Here is a 21112-nt window from a genome sequence, read left to right as displayed (position 1 = left end):
CTCCGGAATCAAGGCACTGGGCCGGGCGAGGCGGGGCGCGGGTTCTACCCCCGGCTCGGCGGAGAGCCGCGGGGGCGGGGCGGCGGGCGGGGCGGAAGGCGAGGGGGGGGGGGTGCAGTGGCAGAGGATGGCCATCTTAAGTGGCCGCTGAGAGTCCAGGGCTGCTTCCCCGGGGAAGGGGGCATCGGAGCAGCCCAGGAGGTGGGGGTCTGAGTACGGCGGCCGGGGCTCTGGGGAGAGGTCGGAAGCCCGGGGGTTTGAGGGAACTTTCTTCTAGATGGGCAAGGAAAGGGCTGACCTCGGACTGCTGAACCCCTCAAGGCCGGGGCCTGCGGGTATGGGGGATGGTGCCAGGGAACTTGGCCGAGAGGGGGGAAGGGCTCTGCCTGGGCTGAGAGGGGCTGCCAGGGACGGTGCATGGGGAGTCGAGGACACTGGACCTCCTCTGGGGGTTTGTGGGGGATCCCCCACGCGGGATTGGGACCCAGTGGAGTTTGGGGGTTCAGATCTAAGTGGGGGCTGGATTTCACGGGAGTTGGGGGTGATGGGGAGAGGGACGGCAGGAGGTTGGTTCATCATGGGATCCTTCGCGGATTTTGGTAACTGGATCCTACGAGTCTGTACGAGGGCCGAATGGAAAGGATTGGGGGGTGGAATCAGACGTTTATGGGAGTTGGGGGTCATATAATTGTGAGTATTGAAAGGAGGGGGAGGGGGTCGGGAATCCCAAAGTGTTGGGGCGCAGGATGGGTTGACTTGGGCTTGGAGGCGGGCGTTAGGAGCTGGATCTCCTCCGGGTGGTGATGGCTGGGCAGGATCGTTGTGGGGTTTGGGAGGCCGGCTTCCCCTGGGGTTTGGGGGGTCCCGGCTCCTTCGGGAATGCAGAGGGCAACTTCCCCGCGGGGAAGAGGGTGAGGGCAGGGGCGGGACGGGCCTTGGGCCGAGCGGTGGGGGTGGGGGCCGGCCGCCCGGCACTGCGCTCCGCTCCTGCCCCTCCCCCGCCGCCTCTGAACAAACTTTTCTTTCTCTTCAAGTTGAGGCCGGCGCTGCTGGCGGCGGCGGCTGCGCGGCAAACCGGGCGGCAAACGCGGCGGAGCACGGAGCCCCGATCCCCGGCTCGGTCCCGCCAGCGGATCATCAGGCCCGGTCCCCAGCCCCGGGACCCGGGCCCGGTCCCAGCCTCAGCGCCGAGCGTCCCGGGGCGGATGGCGCGGGGCGGTGGGCGCGGGCAGCGCTGAACCTTGCGCTGGCCATGGCCTCGGCGTGCGGGGCGCCGGGCCCAGGGGGCGCCGGGCCTGGGGCCGCTCTGGGCAGCCCGGCCCCCGCCTGGTACCACCGCGACCTGAGCCGCGCCGCCGCCGAGGAGCTGCTGGCCCGGGCAGGCCGCGATGGCAGCTTCCTGGTCCGAGACAGCGAGAGCGTGGCGGGAGCCTTCGCGCTCTGCGTCCTGTGAGTGGGGCCGAGGCTCCCGGCGGGCGGGGGCAGGGCCCGGGCTTCGTTGACTGCTGTGGGGAGGGCGCGGGACAGTGGGACGCCAGCGCCCGCCACGGTGGGGGCCTTGGCTTTCTGCTGGGCCTGAGGAAGGATGCTGGGAGCACTTCCTTCCTGCTGTGTGTCTGGGGGCACTTGCTGCGGCCCTGAGGGCAGAGTATGCGGGGTCTTGCGGCCCAGGGTCGCCGTAATTGGGAAAAGTGTAGGGAGTCTCTGGCAGACCCCCTCAGGCATCCTCCAGGCAGGGGTGAGGATGTGCATCCCACGGTTGTGTGCACTTCTGTTTATGTAGGGATTGGGTGTCTTGAGTGGGAGTTGGGGCCAGAGGAACTAATGGGGTGTGTGGGGATGCCCAGCAGCTTCCTTAGGGGGCCTTTCTGTGCCCCGGGACTGAGGCTGGGGCCTGCCTGGATATGTATGACTGGGGCTGGGGACAGGGTGGTGTTGAGAAGAAGGGGAGTGAGGCTGTATCGCTCCATGTCATTATTTCATGAATCAGTGAGTGAGTGTGTGTGCTCTGGCTCTGGGATCCTGCTGCCCTAGCCCTGAGCCATGGGTGCTGAGCGTGGGGCTAGACTTGGGAGCTCTCTGAGTGGGCCTGGTTTTGTGCTTGTACCCATCGGCCGTGCATGGCATTGGTGTCGGGTGAGTTGGCACTTTCAGTTTTGGAGTCTTCTTGCTGAGCTGCCCCCCTGAGCCCCAGGATCTGACATTGGGTGGGCTCCTGTAGGCCTCTGGAGTGGAGGTGGTGAGTGGGAAGTGGTGGGGCTGCTTTGTTTAGACCTAGTTATGTTCCTCCTCAGGCCCGTGAGCCCTCCCAAGTCCCTATCTCTGTGTCTCTTTCTCCTCTGTTCTCCTCACATCTTTAGGGGTACACTGGCCTAGGCCAGTGGTTCTCAATTGGGGTTGATTTTACCCCTCAGGGGACATTTGGCAATGTCTGGAGACATTTTTGGTTGTCACAACTGGGATCATACTACTGGCTCCTAGTGGGTAGGAGCCAGGGTTGCTGCTAAACATCCGACAATGCACAGTACTGTCCCTCACAACAAAGAATTATGTAGTCCAAAATGTCAGTGGTGCTGAGGGTTGAACAACCCTGGCCTAGGCAGTGGACCTGAAGAGGAAGGGGTCCCTTAAGTTTCAGCTTATGTCCCACATCTGAGGCCCAATAGGGAACTGAAGAGGGACAGTCTAGGCAGATGAATAACCTAGAGTCCTGCATGCCAACCCTCTCTGAGGCGTACCCCCTAATTAGGGAGGGGAGGGAGGCAGGTGCTAGATCAGCTGTTGAGTGGGAGGGGGACAGCTGGGCCTGTGTCTGGATGGGAACATTATTGTCCCAGGAGGGAAAAGTCCTGGCTCCATTGCCATGGGAGGGGATGGGTGGGGTGAGGGGCTGTCTGTGTGTGAGGGCTTCAGCTTTACCAGCTGACTCTGGTTACTCCCTGCATCTCATGAACCTGGGGGTGGGTGATCAGAAACATACTTGCTTACCTGTATATGCCACCCACGCATACAGGGGAAACATTCAGGACACAGCCCTGCCCCAGCAGGTGCAGTCAATCCAACCAGCAGGCCAGGATACAGGTCCTGGCCTCTGTCCTGACTTTAAATGCCAGCTCTGCCTTTTACTTACCTTTTACTTGCTCTGTGACCTTAGGCAAATCACTTTTCTTCTTTGCGCCTCAGTTTCCTCTTCTGGAGAAGAGGGATAATAATAATATCTGCCTTAAAATGTGAGGATTAAATGAGATCATGTCTGTAGGACGTTGAGTACCTGACTTGTCACAGAGACAGGACTCAGTTAATGGGATGCTATTACTTTTACAAACACAGACCCACAGTCCAAAAACCAACACACCCAGTCACACACAGATAGCCACACAGCTTGTGCCCAGTGGTCAGGAGAGCCCCTGAATGGGGCTCACCTGAGGGGAGAGGATGGCCCTGTGGCCAGGGTGTAGAGTCTCCTCAAATAGGCATTTGGTCCTCTCTAGTAATACCCACCTCCTGCCCAACACACACGGCCCAGGTGACCCCCTTTGCAAGCCTGCCCTGAGGTGCGGCTGCAGAGGGATCCTCCACCCCCACTGAGTGCAGACTGTACCATCCAGGCCAGGCTCAGCTGTCACCTGCTCAGCTGTTGCTGCCATCTGTCAGCACCCCTCTTGCCCCTCCTTAGCTTGGGGCTCCTAGAGGCCCACCTCTCCCATAGAGGGCCCCCATGGGTCATCCCAATTTCCTGGTGTCTGGGGAAGCAGGGGAGAAAGCCCTAGAATGATATCCTCACACCCCCCAGCAAAACTGCTCCAGACACACCTGACTCCAGCAGAGCCAGACACCAGTGTAAACACAGGCAGCAGGCACACGTGTGATAGCACGTCACCCATGCACACAGACGGGTTACCCAGACCTCTGAGGACTCTTACTCTGGCGGGGGGCCCAGACTGGTACCATAGCCCAGAGGGTCTGTTTAGACAGCTGTGGAGGCCACAGAAGAGCTGCCTGGTGCTTCCGGGGCCCTGCAGTGGGTGTGGAGCGTATGTATGCCTGGGGTGGGGGTGGGGGGGTGGGTCTGGGCATTCCTGCTCTGCTTGGCACTAGCAGGATGGAGTGGACTCGCCCCATCATTAACCCTGTGCAGCCCGGGCAAACAGCTTTAAGGAAACCTAGACGAGGGGCCTGGGGGCTGAGCCTGTTGGTAGGAGGAAGGGGGGTCTTGGGACTTAGACCCCAGCCTGGGGGTGACAGATTCTGATCCCCTGCTTTGCTGTCAGGTATCAGAAGCATGTGCACACATATCGAATTCTCCCTGATGGAGAAGATTTCCTGGCCGTGCAGGTAGGAGCTTAGACCCTGACCCCTGACCTTGATTCCAGCCTAAGGTTTGGGACCAGCTGACTGATGCTTCTCCCACTCTTGCTGGCCTGCAGACCTCGCAGGGTGTGCCTGTGCGCCGCTTCCAGACCCTGGGGGAGCTCATCGGCCTGTACGCCCAGCCCAACCAGGGCCTGGTGTGTGCCCTGCTGCTGCCTGTGGAGCGGGAGCGAGAGCCAGACCTGCCGGATGACCGCGATGCCTCAGGTGCTGCCTGGGGTGCGGTGTACAAATGCCTTCCCTGCCCCCATCCCCGGCCGTTACCTGCGACTTCCCACCCCATCTTCTCAGCCTGACTCCCCTGAAGCCCCCTGCCACTCTCCATGGTGCCTGGGCCCTTTACCCCTTTCCACGCAAGTCTCTGACAGCCATCGTGTCCCCCGTACTTCACTGAGGGCAGGGGGCTCACACCGCTGCCCACTGGCCCCTGTCCACAGATGGGGAGGATGAGAAGCCCCCACTGCCCCCGCGCTCTGGCTCTACCAGCATTTCTGCCCCCCTCGGGCCCAGCAGCCCCCTGCCAGCCCCTGAGACCCCCACGACTCCGGCTGCTGAGAGGTGAGGCCCCAACCCCCTCCTGAGCAGGAAGTCCCTTTCCTCTCTGAGAACTGTGTCCTCACCGAAGGTGGGAAGACCTTTAAGCCCCCAGCCCTCCCCAGGGACCCCCACCCCGTCTCAGCCCCAGAGGCGGACACCCTGGTCTGTCGTACTCTGCCACCTGTACCGTCTCCTCTAGGAATGGGGTGGGGGTGCTGGGACAGGGTCAGCGGGGCCTCCACTGACTTCTTAACCCCTCCTGAAGTGCTCCCAATGGGCTGAGCACTGTCTCGCACGAGTACCTGAAGGGTAGCTACGGGCTGGATCTGGAGGCTGTGCGGGGTGGAGCCAGCAACCTGCCGCACCTCACCCGCACCCTCGCCACCTCATGCCGGAGGCTGCACAGGTACCTGGGACATCAGCGCCACGCGCTGCACCCTTAACCTCTCACCTGTCCTCTCCCGCTGCCTTGCTACACAAATGCCCTGACCTTTGACCTCTGGCCCTGAACCAGGAACCAGCTATTGCCTCCTGACTTTTCCTCGCCTGAACCCTTGTATTCTCTCGGTGGCGGCTGAAGCTACACACTCAGCCCCTCTTCCCTGTACTTGGGTCGGGGTGGGGAGTTCTGACCTGATGTTTCCCATAGTGAGGTGGACAAGGTCCTGTCAGGCCTGGAGATCCTGTCCAAGGTGTTTGACCAGCAGAGCTCGCCCATGGTGACCCGCCTTTTGCAGCAGCAGGTGGGATTGTGGAGAGACCTCTGGGGAGTGGGTTCATGTTCTGGTGCTGGGTGGGGTGCCTCCTGCTGGGTGGCCTCACGGACGAGCCTCACTCCTTCTCCCCGCAGAACCCACCACAGACTGGGGAGCAGGAACTAGAGAGCCTGGTGCTAAAGCTGTCAGTGCTAAAGGACTTCCTGTCAGGCATCCAGAAGAAGGTGCCCTGACCCCTGACCTCTGATCCCTGACCCACTCACCAGTCCCTGGCCACTTGCGTTGTTCTAACTGATCTGAACCCTGAATCTGTAGTTTAGCACTGAGCCCCACATCAGCCGTGTCCCTCCCCGCCCCAGCCCTCGGCAGGGCTCCTGACCTTGCCCTGCCCTTGCCCCCTCCAGGCCCTGAAGGCCCTACAGGACATGAGTTCCACAGCACCCCCGGCCCCGCTGCAGCCATCCACACGTAAGGCCAAGACCATCCCCGTGCAGGCCTTTGAGGTACATGGTGGGGGGTGGGGGGGGAACCTCACAGGGCAAAGAGTGGGCGGAGGTGAAGGGGGTGCTGCCTGCCCCCAGGTCTTTTCAGCAGCCCCTCCACCTCCTGGCCTGTAGGTGAAGCTGGATGTGACCCTGGGTGACCTGACCAAGATTGGGAAGTCACAGAAGTTCACGCTGAGTGTGGACGTGGAGGGCGGGCGGCTGGTGCTGCTGCGGAGACAGCGGGACTCGCAGGAGGACTGGACGACCTTCACGCATGACCGCAGTGAGCCAGGGCCCAGCCTGGGATGGGGGGCGGGGTGGGCCCCTGGGCCTCAGGGCACAGGCTGGTGTGACCCATCCTCCATCCCCTAGTCCGCCAGCTCATTAAGTCCCAGCGGGTCCAGAACAAGTTGGGCGTCGTGTTTGAGAAAGAGAAGGACCGGACACAGCGCAAGGACTTCATCTTTGTCAGCGCCCGGGTGAGCAGTGGGTGGGCCAGGCCACTGGGGGCTGCAGGAGTCCCTGCTGGATGGGAAGAGAGGGAACATATGATGTAGGCACACCATCTCTCGTGGTGGGGGCAGTTCTGACGGAGCAGAGAGTGTGTATACTGAGAGTGGGCGGCCTGAGGGTGGATTCAAATACTCAGTGAACATTTCCTGAGCACCTGTTGTATGCTTGAGGAGTGGGTGTATGGTGGTGAGCCAGAGAGGCATGTCCCTCTCCTCCTGGACCTGCCACCTAGCAGGGTGTCCCCATGGAAGGGAGTTTCCTGGCCACCCACCTGCCCCTGACTGGCTGCTGTCCCCCTAGAAGCGGGAGGCCTTCTGCCAGCTGCTGCAGCTCATGAAGAATAAGCACTCCAAGCAGGACGAGCCCGACATGATCTCCGTCTTCATAGGCACCTGGAACATGGGTCAGGCCCGTGCAGGGGCTGGGGTGGGAGAGAGGAAGGGCCCCATGCAGGGGCCTGACCGCCTGCATCCCCTCCCCCTCCAGGAAGTGTGCCGCCTCCAAAAACTGTGACATCTTGGTTCACATCGAAGGGTCTGGGGAAGACCCTGGATGAGGTCACGGTGACCATACCCCATGACATCTATGTTTTTGGGACCCAGGAGAACTCGGTGGGCGACCGCGAGTGGCTGGACCTGCTCCGCGGGAGCCTCAAGGAGCTCACAGATCTGGATTACCGCCCGGTGAGGGTCATCCTCTTGTCCAGCCCGCCTCCTCACACACTGCCCCCAACTATCCTGCTTGACCTCACGCACGACCCTGGAGAGCTCTCCCTCTGGTCCCTGGGCATATCCTTTAGGAAGTCTAACTGGAGTCCTTTATGCTATGGGAAGGGTTCTTTCTCTCTGGTCCCTCAGGAAAAAGGTGTGGCAGCCCTTCCTATTTTGTGACTTCCAGAACAGTCTGTAGTATAGGCTGGGCGGGGTGGGGGAGATGTGGACAGTGGCCCAGCTCGGGGCAGGGGTGACCCCGCACCCCCTCCCCAGATTGCCATGCAGTCACTGTGGAACATCAAGGTGGCCGTGCTGGTCAAGCCAGAGCATGAGAACCGCATCAGCCATGTCAGTACATCCAGCGTGAAGACTGGCATCGCCAATACCCTGGGTGAGTAGGGAGGGTGGGGTCCCTCTGTCCACACTTCTTTTTTTTTTTTTTGTCCACGCTTCTTGCTTCATCTCCAGCCCAGGGTCCAGGGTCTCCCCCTTTTGGGTAGTCTCAGCTTTCCCATCTATAGAACTGCTTGAACTTTGCAAAGCATGTTCGTATTCTAAATCTCTTCCAGCCCCACCAGGAAGGCAGGGCCAGGATAATTACCTCCATTTCTTAGATGATAAAACTCAGGCCCAGAGTGGTCAAGTGAGCTGTCCAAGGTCACACAGCTAGTACGTGGTAGAGCCCGGCACCTGGCGTAGTGCCCAGGTCTCCCTGTTTGCAGTCCAGTGGTCCCTCAGGATAGATTCTGCTCAGAATCTGCAGGTTCTTGCAGCTTCACCATTGGGGTCCCCTGTGATCTCCAGGGGCTCTCTGTTCACACATGCCGACAGACCCAGGCCATCCAGATGGGGCTGCATGTGCCCCGTGTGGACCCCCGGGAAGGCGTGGGTGTGTGTGCAGGGGCCTGCCTGCCTCATGGTATGTGGGGAAGTTGGGAGGGTCTTCCCACTGCTGCTTAGATAGGCAGAGGGGAGAGTCGGGAGCCCACCGGGGGTGACTCAGGCCTTCTTCTGTTGCCCTGACAGGAAACAAGGGGGCCGTGGGTGTCTCCTTCATGTTCAATGGCACCTCGTTTGGCTTTGTGAATTGCCACCTCACCTCGGGAAATGAGAAGACTGCCCGGTGAGGGGGCACCTTCCCAGCTGTCTCTTTAGTCTCATCCTCTATTCACCAAACACCTATTCCCTCTCCCATATCCTAGTCTATAGTACATCCTACATCCCTGTCCCCCAAGGCCCCCTTCTTCCTTACCTCAACTCAGGACCCCTCTGTCTCTCCCTGACTTTGACCTTGTCCCCAGTTCCTTCCTCTGTCCCCAGGGACCCTGATCCCTGGCCCATCCCTGACCCCAGCCAGAGATGTCTTACCTTCACGCCTGTCCCTGACACCTGACCCTGGAGGCCTCCCCCTACCCCCACTGTAGACGGAACCAGAACTACCTGGACATCCTGCGGCTGCTCTCGCTGGGTGACCGGCAGCTCAGTGCCTTTGACATCTCTCTGCGTTTCACTCACCTCTTCTGGTTTGGGGACCTCAACTACCGCCTTGACATGGATATACAGGTGTGAGCAGGGCCCGGCAGGTGGCTGGTAGGGAGGCTGGGCTGGGGGCCAGGTGGGCTCTCACCTCTGGCTTTGGCTCGAGGGGGAAAGTCTCCAGCCTTTGTGTCCCCACCCCAGGAGATCCTGAACTACATCAGCAGGAAGGAGTTTGAGCCCCTGCTCAGGGTGGACCAGCTCAACCTGGAGCGGGAAAAGCACAAGGTTTTCCTTCGATTCAGTGAGTATGGGCCTGGCGGGGGTCCCTGAGGGCCAGGATCCTTGTGGTATCCCTGGGTCTTCCGGGCCCTGACTCCTCCATCCCCCGCCTTCCCTAGGTGAGGAGGAGATCTCCTTCCCACCCACCTACCGCTATGAGCGGGGTTCCCGGGACACATACGCCTGGCACAAGCAGAAGCCAACTGGGGTGAGTGAAGAGAAGGAGCTGGGCCTGGGGAGACCCCCCAGGGCTGCAGTGAATCAAGAGTGTGTGTGGGGTCAAGGGTCCAGGCCTCTGCACTTACCGCTCCAGCTTCTATGGCCCTTTGGGGCCTCAGGGGTGACCCTGCATGTTGTGAGGCTCCAAGGAAGGAGGTAGGCGCTAGGGCTGCTGTGGTGGGGCCCCAGCTGACCTCTGACCATGCTGCTATCCCCTGCCCCAGGTCCGGACCAACGTGCCTTCATGGTGTGACCGGATTCTCTGGAAGTCCTATCCCGAGACTCACATCATCTGCAATTCCTATGGTCAGAGCCTCCCGGACAGGGTGATGGGTGATCCTGGGTGGTCACTGACCCGACTCTGCCTCAGCTTTGGGAAGTGCAAGCAGAGAATAAGGAGCTTTCCCCTGAGCCCTCATTCCTGCTCCCCTCCCCAGGTTGCACAGATGACATCGTCACCAGCGACCACTCCCCCGTGTTTGGGACATTTGAGGTTGGGGTTACCTCTCAGTTCATCTCCAAGAAAGGTGGCTATTCTGGATGTGCTTATGGGTGTGGCATCCATCTGGGTGGCTGCAGGTGCTGGCCTGGGGATGTGCATAGGTTTGAATACATCTAAATGTGTGTGTGTGTGTGTTTGGGTGTTTACATGTACATGTAGGAATGTTTCTGAATATGTGATGTGTGAGGGTGTCTGGGTTGCCTGGGTCATCACAGGAGGTACATGGCCAAGAGCGTGTGAACGTAAACATGTACGTGTGTCTATCTGCCTGGGGCCACTTGAGTACCCGAGTGTGCCTGGTGGCGTGGTGGGTTGTTGGCGGGCATATCCTGCAGGCATTCTGGTCCCTGGCCCCCTCTCAGATGGTCTCTCATCTTGGATTATCTGTTTGTCCCAGTGCCAGGTCTGGACTTTGGGGTCTCGCTACTGGTTGCTTGGGATGGAGGAGGCCCCTCCTGGCCTTCCCTCCTGCTCTGCCAGGGCTGCTGATTCCCTGTCCCAGCACTCAGTCTCTCTGTCCCGTTCCTTCTGCCACCCTCTCAGCCCTCCTGTCTGTATTCCTCCCTTTGCCCCTCAGGGCTCTCGAAGACCTCAGACCAGGCCTACATCGAGTTTGAGAGCATCGAGGCCATTGTGAAGACGGCCAGCCGCACCAAGTTCTTCATTGAGTTCTACTCCACCTGCCTGGAGGGTCAGAGGCGGGGCCCAGGGCTGGGTGTGGGCCACAGGGGATGGGAGGCCCGAGGTGCCCAGAGTGGTCAGCCCCCTAGTTAGAAGGGAAGCTGAGAGGTGGCGCTCAGTTGGGTGTCCCCCACCCCCACCCAGAGTACAAGAAGAGCTTCGAAAATGATGCCCAGAGCAGTGACAACATCAACTTCCTCAAGGTGCAGTGGTCCTCACGCCAGCTGCCCACGGTGAGGCTTGTGGGTGAGGACACAGAGAGGGAGGTGCAGCAGAGCGCCACCTGGAGCCTGCCTGGGAGGGCGGGCAGAGCCGGCAGCACGGGCTTGTGTGTGGGGTGGGCGTGAGTGAGGATGAGGGCACGTGCTTTGTTTGGGGGAGTGGGGGGAGCCAAGTTGCAGCTGGTTCATTCATTCGTTCAATGAATAGTTCTTGAGCCTTTGCTAAACATCAGGTCCCGTGTTGGCCATTGCTGATGCAGAAAATTAATTAATTACAGGGCTGTTAAGTGCTCTGAGAGGCCCATGCAGGACTGTGTCTTCTACCTTATGGATTAGGATCTTTCCTAAGAGTGGACGGGAGTGAGCACGGACGAGTTTGAGGGTGGGGTGAGTGGTGGTGTGGCAGGGGGGGGTGGGTGGGCCTTTGTTCCTCACTGGGCCTCTCTGCTCCCCAGCTCAAGCCCATTCTAGCTGACATCGAGTACCTGCAGGACCAGCACCTCCTGCTCACAGTCAAGTCCATGGACGGCTATGAATCCTATGGTGAGGGTTGAGGGGGGCCAAGGGGCACAGAAAGCCGGGCAGGGCCCTAGAAAGGCTTGGCAGTCTGCTGGTCTGCTCCATCTGCCCTTCAGGGGAGTGCGTGGTGGCGCTCAAGTCCATGATTGGCAGCACGGCCCAGCAGTTCCTGACCTTCCTGTCCCACCGTGGCGAGGAGACAGGCAACATCCGTGGCTCCATGAAGGTGCGGGTGCCCACAGAGCGCCTGGGCACCCGTGAGCGACTCTATGGTGGGGGCCCCATTGGGAGGGGTGTGGGGCATAAGACGGGGTGGTGTGGGCGGGCCTAGGAGGGGAAGACCAGGGCTGCAGGGAGGGCATGTTGGGATCCCTGGAACATGTGGCAGTTCTGCAGCCAGGTCTGGGAGTGGGCCTGCCCTAAGGAGTAGCTGGGAAGGGGCTAGCAGCCCACTGGTGGTGTCTGTGGGATGCAGGACCCCAAGTCTCCTCTGAGTCTCCTTTCCCATCCTCCCCCAGAGTGGATCAGCATTGATAAGGATGAGGCAGGAGCAAAGAGCAAAGCCCCCTCTGTGTCCCGAGGCAGCCAGGAGCCCAGGTGAGCTGGGGCTGTGTGGTGTGCTACGTGAGGGGTGCCCGGGGGCTCTTGGTCAGCCCCTACTTCACCTCTCCTCCCCTGTGCACCCCTGGCAGGTCAGGGAGCCGCAAGCCAGCCTCCGCAGAGGCCTCCTGTCCGCTCTCCAAGTTATTTGAAGAACCAGAGAAACCACCACCAACTGGGAGGCCCCCAGCCCCACCTCGAGCTGCTCCCCGGGAGGAGCCCTTGACCCCCAGGTGAGAGAAGGAAACTGTCACCCCCTGACTTTATCCATCGCTGTGCGTGGCTCTCAGGGCCAGCTTGGGGATCATCTGCTGCTTGGCTGCTCTGCTGCCGCATGGCCGGAGGTGCCAGGGCCCTACGCTTGTGGCCACTGGCCAGCCAGGCCTCCTGAAGGTGTGGCTCTCTGGTCAAAGGGAGCACAGTCAGTCCTTTCCTCTCAATTCTGCCTTAAAAAATAGAATTAGAAATTGTTTCTGCAACAGCTCCCTCTGTGTAAACACTTAACTTGAGCCTTCGTCTCAGCACGGATTTCCCTAGGGGCGTTCTATGGACCACTGTCCTACAAGATGCCCTGCTGGTAACTGGTCTATTGTCAAATGGGTTTGGGAAATGGTTGTTGCTAGATTCTTTTCTTAGGTATTCCCAGTGCACAATAGTATCAGCAAAAGCTCTGAGCATGTGGACAGGAAGGAAATCCTTTTTCAACTCTGTTGAATATAGTTTCCCAAACTTAATGGGCCAGGAAACTTTTCCATGCAATAACTATTAATATCCTGGGGAACTACAGTTGACCCTTGAACATGGCAGGGGTTAGGGGTGTATAACTTATAGTCATCCCTCTGTATCCCCAGTTCTTCCATATCTGCAGTTCCACATCCACGGGTTCAACCATTGTGGATTGTAGATCATGTAGTGCTGCAGTACTGAAAAAAATACGCATATGAGTGGATTCAAGCCCGTGCAGTTCAAGCCCGTGTTGTTCAGTGGTCAACTGTAGTATTCTGTGGATCATACTTTGGGAAAGTGAGGCTTGCTTTTTAATTATATCTAATTGTTACTTGAACGTAAATAAAAACTGCTGGTGTGTTTTCAGTCATCTTCAGCTGTTATCAGTCACCTTGGTTTTATCTCCAGGCTTGAGTAAAACTAACCTGAATCCCTGAGTAAGATTCCCCAGTAGATCGGCCTCAGGTGCCTCCAGAGGCTTTCCGAATCTGGCTGGTCATTCTCATTGAAGGCTTTTATTGTCCTGCTTTCTGGCCTCTGTTTTCACCCATTTACGCTCAGCTTTCACCGTTAAAAAATCAAAAAAGATTGCAGAATCTTAGCGAGTAAGGCAAGGAAGTTTAGGGGTTATCCATTCAACTCCCCTGTTTCCCCAGTTTTAGAGATGAGGACCTCAAGGGACAGAGAGGGAAAGTGATGTGCTCAAGGCCACATGCAAGTCTAGGACCACGGGCTTACGTCTCCTGACTCGCAGTCCGGTTCTCCTTCCACTGCACCCACCGCCTTCCCTTTGGGTTGCTGGGTCCTGATTTAGTTATTCTGCTCCCAAACCCAGGTTGAAGCCAGAGGGCGCTCCAGAGCTGGAAGGGGTGGTGGCGCCCTCACCCAAGAACAGCTTCAATAACCCTGCCTACTACGTCCTTGAAGGGGTCCCACACCAGCTGCTGCCCCCGGAGCCACCCTCGCCTGCCAGGGCCCCTGTCCCACCTGCCACCAAGAACAAAGTGGCCATCACAGTGCCTGCTCCGCAGCTTGGGCGCCACCGGCCTCCCCGTGTGGGAGAGGGAAGCTCATCAGATGAAGAGTCTGGGGGCACGCTGCCCCCTCCAGACTTTCCACCCCCACCTCTGCCAGATTCGGCCATCTTCCTGCCCCCCAGCCTGGATCCTTTGCCAGGGCCAGTGATCCGGGGCCGCAGTGCGGGTGAGGCCCGTGGCCCACCACCTCCCAAGGCCCATCCAAGACCCCCACTGCCCCCAGGCCCCTCACCCACCAGCACTTTCCTGGGGGAGGTAGCCAGTGGGGATGATCGCTCCTGCTCAGTGCTGCAGATGGCCAAGACACTGAGTGAGGTGGACTACGCTCCTGCCGCACCTGGCCGCTCCGTGCTCCTGCCAGGCCCCCTGGAGCTGCAGCCGCCCCGGGGACTGCCCTCGGACTACGGCCGGCCTCTCAGCTTCCCTCCACCTCGCATCCGAGAGAGCATCCAGGAGGACCTGGCAGAAGAGGTATGTGGACCAGGGGTGGCTGTCGGTGTGTGCTTGCCCATGGGTCGTGGTATCCTTTTACTTCATTCAGCACTCAGTGGTGTTGCCTCTGCCCTGAGCTGGGCACTGGGGAGGAGTTGGAGGTCACATGAATCAGCCCTGCTCCTGGCCTCTCTCCCCACCCCAGAGCACGCGGTAGAATGTGGCTGTGTGCAGGTCCTTCAGTGTGTGAGGCACCCTCCGTGCTCTCTCTGACGTGCCCTATTCCCTCAGGCTCCGTGCCCGCAGGTCGGGCGGTCTGGTGGGCTGGGCGAGGCAGGCATGGGAGCCTGGCTGCGGGCCATCGGCTTGGAGCGCTATGAGGAGGGCCTGGTGCACAATGGCTGGGACGACCTGGAGTTTCTCAGGTGGGGGCGGGGCTGGAGGTGGATCGGGTGGGGGTGGGGCTGGCCTCGGGGGTTAGAGCTACGGGCTCTCTGGACCACCTTGCCCTTCTCCCAGCGTTTTTTACCCCTACAGCGACATCACCGAAGAAGATCTGGAGGAAGCTGGGGTGCAGGACCCGGCTCACAAGCGCCTCCTTCTGGACACCCTGCAGCTCAGCAAGTGATCGCGGTGACACTGCGAAGCTAAGAACTGAGCGCCTCAACCCGCCCTTGAAGGCCCAGCCAGAGCTCCGGAGTTGAAAAGTTACGAGCGGGCGGGGCAGTACTTCTCTGCCTATTTATTGGGGATCTGCGTTCCCTACTGCCCAATCATTTGGAATGCCCTAGTTAGGACATCCTGCCCCTCACCTTTTAGAGTCAGGGCTCGGGAGGTCAGTTGCCGTGGTTACCAAGGATCTTGGTTTTTCTGGTGCTGTCCTCCCTTTCTGGACCCCTCCTCCAGCCCCAGGGAGGCCATGGGGTCCATATGGGTACGTCATGGGCCCCCACTTTCACCGTTGTTCCTGCTGCCCTCCACCTGGCCTGAACCACAGGTGGAGGGGCTCGGCTAGGACCTCTCCCAACCCCCATTCTGGGGGGTGTCCGTCCGGAAATGAAGGAATAGCCCGAGAACTGGGCTGGGGTTTATTTAAGCTTTTCTGTATGGGCTTAGGGAGGGCGGGCACTTTAATGTTATGGGGGCCGGTTTAGGTGTGGGGGGGGAATAATTTTGGCCATAAAGCGCCAGTTTGCTTAGTTTTGTCTCCTGGTCTGTACCGCCCTGCCCTGGGGCTGTGTGGCAGCTCGGGGTTCCTCGCTGGTCACAAGGGGAACCGGTCTCTCTCTTGCAGGTAGCCTGTCCCCATCTTGGGTACTCAGAAGGGTTGCCGGTGTGCTGTCTTCAATAAATTAAGTTTTATTTGGGTTGAGCAAAACTCACCTCAATAAATTACAAGTTTTTCAAAGGAAAAGAGCAACAACAGCAACAACAACAAAAAAACAGGAAGGAGGAAGCCCCTCTGTCCCGCTGCCCTGGCAGCTCCTCCACTCATCTAACGGGCCTGCCCTCTGTGCCAGACTGCCTGGGGATGGGAGGGGACGCATGAGGGAGAAATTGGTGGTGGGACCCTTCAGGCCACTCGTTATCACAATGACGAGCAGCCTTTGCACGGGTGGGGTCAGTGTGGGTGGGCCCAAGGGCTGGAGCAGCAGACTGCTCTCCAAGTTGAGTGACCCAGCCAGCTGCAGGGGCAGGGGAGGAAGCCGGGCTGTCCCCGTTTGAGGAGTCACCTTTGAGCACTGTGTTAGGGGCAGGTGTTGTTTGATTCCGGTTCTGAAGAAAACCAGGCTAGAAGGGGTCCTGGGCTCTCCCCGAGGGCATCCCAGTGAAAAGTACCCCCCTCCACTGGGTAGGGGTGGGTGAGGACGAGAGTGGCCCTGACTTGGTCTCCAAAGCTGGGGAGGGCACACATAGGGGTCAGACACGGTGAGGGGGTGGGACAGATGGGGACATCAGGCAGGCGGCCAGGATGAGGAGGGACTCTGTCAGGTCCTGGAGGGGCAGGGGCGTCTCAGGCGGCAGGCCCGGAGCCTCTAGAGGCCGGCAGCTAGAAGAGATTGGTCTTCAGGGAGGGGCCGGGCTTCCGGTGGAAGGAAGACAGAACCCCAGAGAAGGGCCCGGGCCCGGGTTCCGCCGGCTGCCAAGCCTTAAGCAGCTCCGCCGCGCCCGCGCCCGGTCCGCCGCCCCCACCGCCCGCCACGCCGGCCCACAACGGGCCCTTGAGCGGCTGTGGCCCCGGCCCGGCTCCAGGCCCGGAGCCCAGGGCGGCGGGCAGCGGGCTGGGGCTCAGGCGCGGGCTGGCCAGGCCGGGCGCAGGCGGCGGCGGCGGCAGCGACGCGGTGCTGTCGGGCGTGGGGCTGCACGTGGACTCCTTGGAGTCGTCGTCCTCGGACGAGCAGCGCGCCTCACCCTTTTTGGCGCCCGCCGCGCCCGCCGCACCCTTGGCGCTGGCCGCACGCTCCTGTTTGCGGAACTTGGCCCGGCGGTTCTGGAACCAGACCTGCGAGCACAGGGGCCGGTCAGCCTGGGGCCGGCAGGCGCGGGTGAGACCTCCTTCCGGAGGGCGCCGGTCAGGATTATAACCAGCCATCGGAGTCTTGACCCCCTCCACCACTCTGCTCGTTGCCCTCCTCGTCTCTCGCCTCCCTCCCCTCCTCATCTCTCGCCTCCCTCCCCTCTTCCACTAGCCCCTTCCTCCAGGTCCTTAGGGTCTTCCCCTTGGGATCTGCTCACCCGCGGATCCCGCCGCCTCCCAGTGTTCTCTGTCTCCTGGAGGGAACTCCGCCTTCGCTCTCCTCATCACCCAAAGCCCTCGCCCCAGTTCCTTCCTACAAGAAGCTCCGGGAGTCCCCCCGGAGCGTCCCACGGCAGTGGAGAGAGGGTTAGGGCACTCGGGAAGCCTTTTGTGCAGGGTCTCCAGTAAAGGCGTGCCAGCTGAACATCTGTACTCAGATTTGTAAGATCGACGGAAGTCCGTCCCGACCCAGCTCCTGCGCCTACCCTGAACCCGGGCTTTCCAGGCTCAGAGGTTTCACAGTTGCAGAGCCGAAGAGGGGACCTGGAGGTGCTGACTGGCTTTCCCCCACTGCTCGGCCTCGTTTGGCCCCGAGGCCACCTGGAGCTGACCCTCTGTCCACTCGGCCTCCGTCCTGGCTTCCCAAGCATCACTCTGCGTGCCCAGCCCTACCCGGGAGACTGAGGAGAAATCGTGGGGCTGAACAGCTCAGTTCTTCCGAAGGCCTCAGGCCCCGCCTGGCCCCGCCTGGCCCCGCCGCCTCCCGGGGCTGCCGGTCCTCTCCTGCCCAATCACCTCCAGACTGCACCCTGGGCCCTGGTCCTAGTTCACCGCCCCCGGGCTGTACCCGCCCGCTGCCCGAGTGAGGCCCCTCTGTCCCTCGGACCCCCAGGTGTCAGGCACTAAACTCCCGGCCCCGCTCCGCGCGCACACACTTCCGCGCAAACACGCACCTGCACGCGAGCCTCGGTAAGGTCGATCTTGAGCGCCAGCTCCTCGCGCGTGTAAATGTCGGGGTAGTGAGTCTCGGCGAAGACGCGTTCCAGCTCCTTCAGCTGCGCGCTGGTAAACGTGGTGCGGATGCGCCGCTGCTTGCGCTTCTCGTGCAGGCCCGACGGCTCCGGGAAGAATTTGTAGGGCACTACGGGTGTGTGCAGGAGGGGGGAAATCAACGAGGGTGGGGATGTGAGGGGCCGAGCCCGGCCCGCTGTGTTCTTCCCCTGAGGGATCGCTCACCATCCCCCGCCCCTGACCTGGCCCCTCGGCTTGGTCCTCTCAGTACGGATCGGCTTCCCTATCACTGGATGGAGCCGGCAGGGGTGAAAGCGGACGGGGCACGGGGAGGCCTGGGGCCCAAGAGCCGCAGAGAGGGAACCAAAATCTGATCCTCGGATCCAGACTGCTAACCTGTCGTTGGCCCTCTACAGTGTTCCCTCTATCTCCCGCCAGTCTACCGGACCCGACCCTCAGTGTGTTTCTCCTTCAGTCGGCCTGACTTCCGGTCCTGCTCTATCCACCCTAGCCTTAGCTGTCTGTCAGGTCTCATCAATATCCTGTGTCTCCCCAGTAACCAGTCATGGACCGCGGGTCTACTTTCAGCCCTGCCACGGACTCTCTGACATGTAAAAATGTGGCCGCCTCTACCCTGCATCCCTCTCCTTCCTAGGCCTCATTTCCTCAGCCCGATCTCACATCGCATTCTCTTCCAGGTGTCCCCCTCTCTTTTTCATCTCTCTCCAACCACATCTATCTGCAACTTTCCCCTCCTGGACCATTCTTCTCTTTGTGCCCATTGAGAAGGGTTCTTATTTCTCCTCTCCCAGGTTCCTCCATCTTCTCTTTGCCCTTCTTCTTCCTCCCAGACACCTCTGTCTCCCAACTCCTCCAAAAACCAGCCCCAACCCTTCCCCTCACTCTTCCCAGCCCTGTCTCCCATCTACCCCTTCCCAGTACCCATTGTCCCACAGACAGTGTTTCTGATACTATCTCCCCATCCTTGTCTCCAGCCCCCGTTTAGTTCTCCCTGTTCTCCAGGGATCCCCAATATCCTTATCTTTGTCATACCTCCCTAGTTCTCTATCTCCCCTAATCCTTGTGTCCAACACCCCATTCCTATCCCCATCTTTCTCATCTGTTTTCAATTTTCCTTGGTCCCCATCTCCCATAATTCCTGTCCCCATCACCTGGTTTTTATCTCCATCTCCCCAACCCTGGTTCCCCATTTCTCCCAAGTACCCCAATCTTCCCATCTCTGCTCACATCTCTCTGTATCTGTCCCCATCTTCTCCATCTCAGACCTCCAACTTTCTAGGGCCCATCTCCCCATTTCCTGTTTCCAGCTCCCCAGTCCCCATCTGCATATGACCCAGAATACCCAATCTCCCCATCCCCGTTCCAGTTTCTGACTCCATCTCCCTGGTTCTCACTTCTCCAAATCCAGGTCTCTCTCACCATCCCTCCCCACCACACAGGTCCCAATCTTCTACTGGGTCCCGGTGGTCTTCCCAGGAAGGAAGAAGATAAGGAGAATGGGTGGGGCAGCTTGAACTCTAACTGGAGCAATGGGGATGGCTAAGAGGCTCCACGAGGCTGAAGGTTCAGATGGGGTCTAGGATCAAGGGGCTTGGGTATTGCATGGGGCTGCTTCTGGGTTCTGCAGTACTCTAGCTGGGAGAATCTCCAGGAGGCATGGGGAAATGAAAGTTGCTTAATGACCTGAGCATCCTTTTCTTCTGGCCACAGAATGGGTTTCAGTAGTGCAAGAGGGTTTGGGCACAGGTAGGATGGGTTCAAAACCAGGCAGTAGGGGCTTGATGGTGCTGGGGCTCTGGGAAGGCTCCCAGCTGGGCAGCTCATCTGCCGCAGGGGTCCATGTTGGGGGTCGGGCATGAAGCGGGGTGGGAATGATAAGGATGGGAGGTCTTATTGGCCTGAGCCGAGAGCATTTTCCAAGGATACAGGGCATGGAGAGGTTTAGTGGTCAGTCTTTGCAGATGGGCAGGGGAGGGCCTGGTGAGGAGCCTGGGGCTACACTGGGGATCTATTTCCTTGACCTGAAGAGCACGGGATAGGGATACGGCAGCGAGAAGAGGAACGGGAAGGAGGAGAGGGTGGGGCTCAACTCTGCCTAGGGAACCCCGTCTTACACGAGGGACTGTGGGTCCCGCGGGGAGTTGGAGGGTCTGGCTAGGGCAGAGATTGTGGTGGCTGTGGGGGACAGTCGCAACCACTAGCCGAGTAGCGCAGGGGCTAGGGGTGCCGTAGGATTTGGAAGGAGGGTTGTACCGGGGCTGGGCTCACCTGCCGAGTAGGGCGCAGGCTGATGGTCGCGTAGAGCGCCAAGCGCGCAGTTGGAGGAGCCGAGCGCGGGGCAGGGAGGCCCGGCCGCGGGGAAGGCGGGCCGCAGAGGACTGTACTGGAAGCCGCCCGGCTGACTGCAGGCGCCGAAGTCGCCGTAGGCGGACGCCTCCATGGCCGCCACGCACGAGTCGTACGAATTGAGGTAGGAGTAGTCCATCGGCCCGGGGGGCGGGGGCGGGGGCCGGGCCGGGCCGGGTCGGAGTTGGTGTCCCGGGCCGGGTGGGGGTCAAGATGGGGGTTGGAGCGCCAGGGGCCGAGGACCCGAGGCCGGCTCTGAGCGCTCGTGAGTCCGCCCGCCCCGTCGCGGCCGCGCTCCGCCCTGGTGCAACGCAAGTGCAGCCGAACCCGGCCTGCGCGCCTTTTAACGCGTAGGACCCCGCGGAGGGGGCGGGGCGGGGCGAGCTCGTCGGGGCGGGGCCTGGACGGCCAAGGCCCCGCCCCCAGCCGCCCCCGACCCCCACCCCAAAGGGTCGCCGCCGCCCTCTTAGAGCTCGGGATGTGCAGGGCAGGCTGCGCGGGGCCCCATCCCTAGAGTCCCCCATCCCGCCCCAATCCGGACCAGACCTTCAGTCTATGCATCGTGCCCAGCCGTAGGGTCCCGACCCCTCTCCCTGGCCTCCCCACCTGCGGCCCCGCAGAAGGGAGGGGAAACAGGCCCGGCGGCGCTCGTGTGAAGAAGTTAATTCAATTCGTCCTGATAACCGAGTTATTCCGATCCAGTCCCTCGGCCCCGCCCCCAGCGAGGTCCCATCCCGGAAGGGACTACGGAGATGCCTCAGGAGAGGGAATGAAGACAAGGACGAGGAAGAGACGGGGCCTGAGATGGGGACAGAGGATGTGGATGAAGAGAGGAGACAGAGACGGAGACAGGGAGAGAAAGGGACAGAAACAGTGATGGAGAAAGATGGAGAAAGGGACAAGAGAGATACTGGTACACAGATGGAGATAAGGATGAGACATAGACGAGAGAGATAGATTGGAGACGTGGGCGGTGGGGTGGGGGGCGGCAAGAGGGAGACAGGGACAGAGGTGGCGACAAAGGTGAAACATGTACAAGAGGAAGGAAGGGAAGGAGGTGGGACAAGGCAGAGATAGAGGAGACAAAGATAAGAGAGAGACAGAGAGGGGAACAGAGAAAGCAAGTGAGGCAGGCGTGGAGACAGAAAACACAGGGAAGAGACACGGTTGGAAAGAAGGATTGCGA

General features: G+C 60.3%; 2 protein-coding genes across 5 annotated transcripts; one reads left to right on the top strand and one right to left on the bottom strand.

Moving 5' to 3' along the window:
* Positions 1-109: 109 nt before the first annotated feature.
* On the top strand, positions 110-15444 carry INPPL1 (inositol polyphosphate phosphatase like 1). 4 transcript variants are annotated; one of them, XM_036861052.1, is made up of 29 exons: positions 110-201; positions 1035-1449; positions 4272-4335; positions 4428-4578; positions 4809-4929; positions 5174-5314; positions 5558-5651; positions 5759-5848; positions 6029-6127; positions 6242-6392; positions 6482-6588; positions 6923-7025; positions 7109-7305; positions 7609-7726; positions 8362-8458; positions 8760-8898; positions 9016-9115; positions 9213-9301; positions 9537-9618; positions 9750-9839; positions 10392-10505; positions 10640-10728; positions 11172-11259; positions 11352-11507; positions 11754-11832; positions 11928-12068; positions 13397-14069; positions 14322-14455; positions 14568-15444. In XM_036861052.1, the coding sequence occupies exons 2-29, from the start codon at positions 1253-1255 to the stop codon at positions 14656-14658; spliced, it is 3795 nt and encodes a 1264-aa protein (XP_036716947.1). In that variant the 5' UTR covers positions 110-201; positions 1035-1252; the 3' UTR covers positions 14659-15444. The 4 variants fall into 4 exon arrangements, with proteins under 4 accessions (XP_036716947.1, XP_036716945.1, XP_036716943.1 ...); XM_036861048.1 differs by lacking the exon at positions 110-201 and adding an exon at positions 319-335; XM_036861050.1 differs by lacking the exons at positions 110-201; positions 14322-14455 and adding an exon at positions 318-335 and having other exon boundaries at positions 14568-15402.
* Positions 15445-15509: 65 nt separating this feature from the next.
* Positions 15510-20243, bottom strand: PHOX2A (paired like homeobox 2A). The gene is made up of 3 exons (XM_036861053.1): positions 19849-20243; positions 17502-17689; positions 15510-16533 (listed from the first exon to the last, which is right to left on the bottom strand). Exons 1-3 carry the CDS (start codon positions 20063-20065, stop codon positions 16081-16083), a joined length of 858 nt encoding a protein of 285 aa, XP_036716948.1. The 5' UTR covers positions 20066-20243; the 3' UTR covers positions 15510-16080.
* Between the last annotated feature and the right edge of the window lie 869 nt (positions 20244-21112).

Source organism: Balaenoptera musculus, chromosome 8 (genome assembly GCF_009873245.2).
Source record: "Balaenoptera musculus isolate JJ_BM4_2016_0621 chromosome 8, mBalMus1.pri.v3, whole genome shotgun sequence".
Taxonomy (NCBI): Eukaryota; Metazoa; Chordata; class Mammalia; order Artiodactyla; family Balaenopteridae; genus Balaenoptera; species Balaenoptera musculus.
Note: the sequence above shows the minus strand (reverse complement) of the source record. Positions and strands in the feature narration are given on the sequence as shown.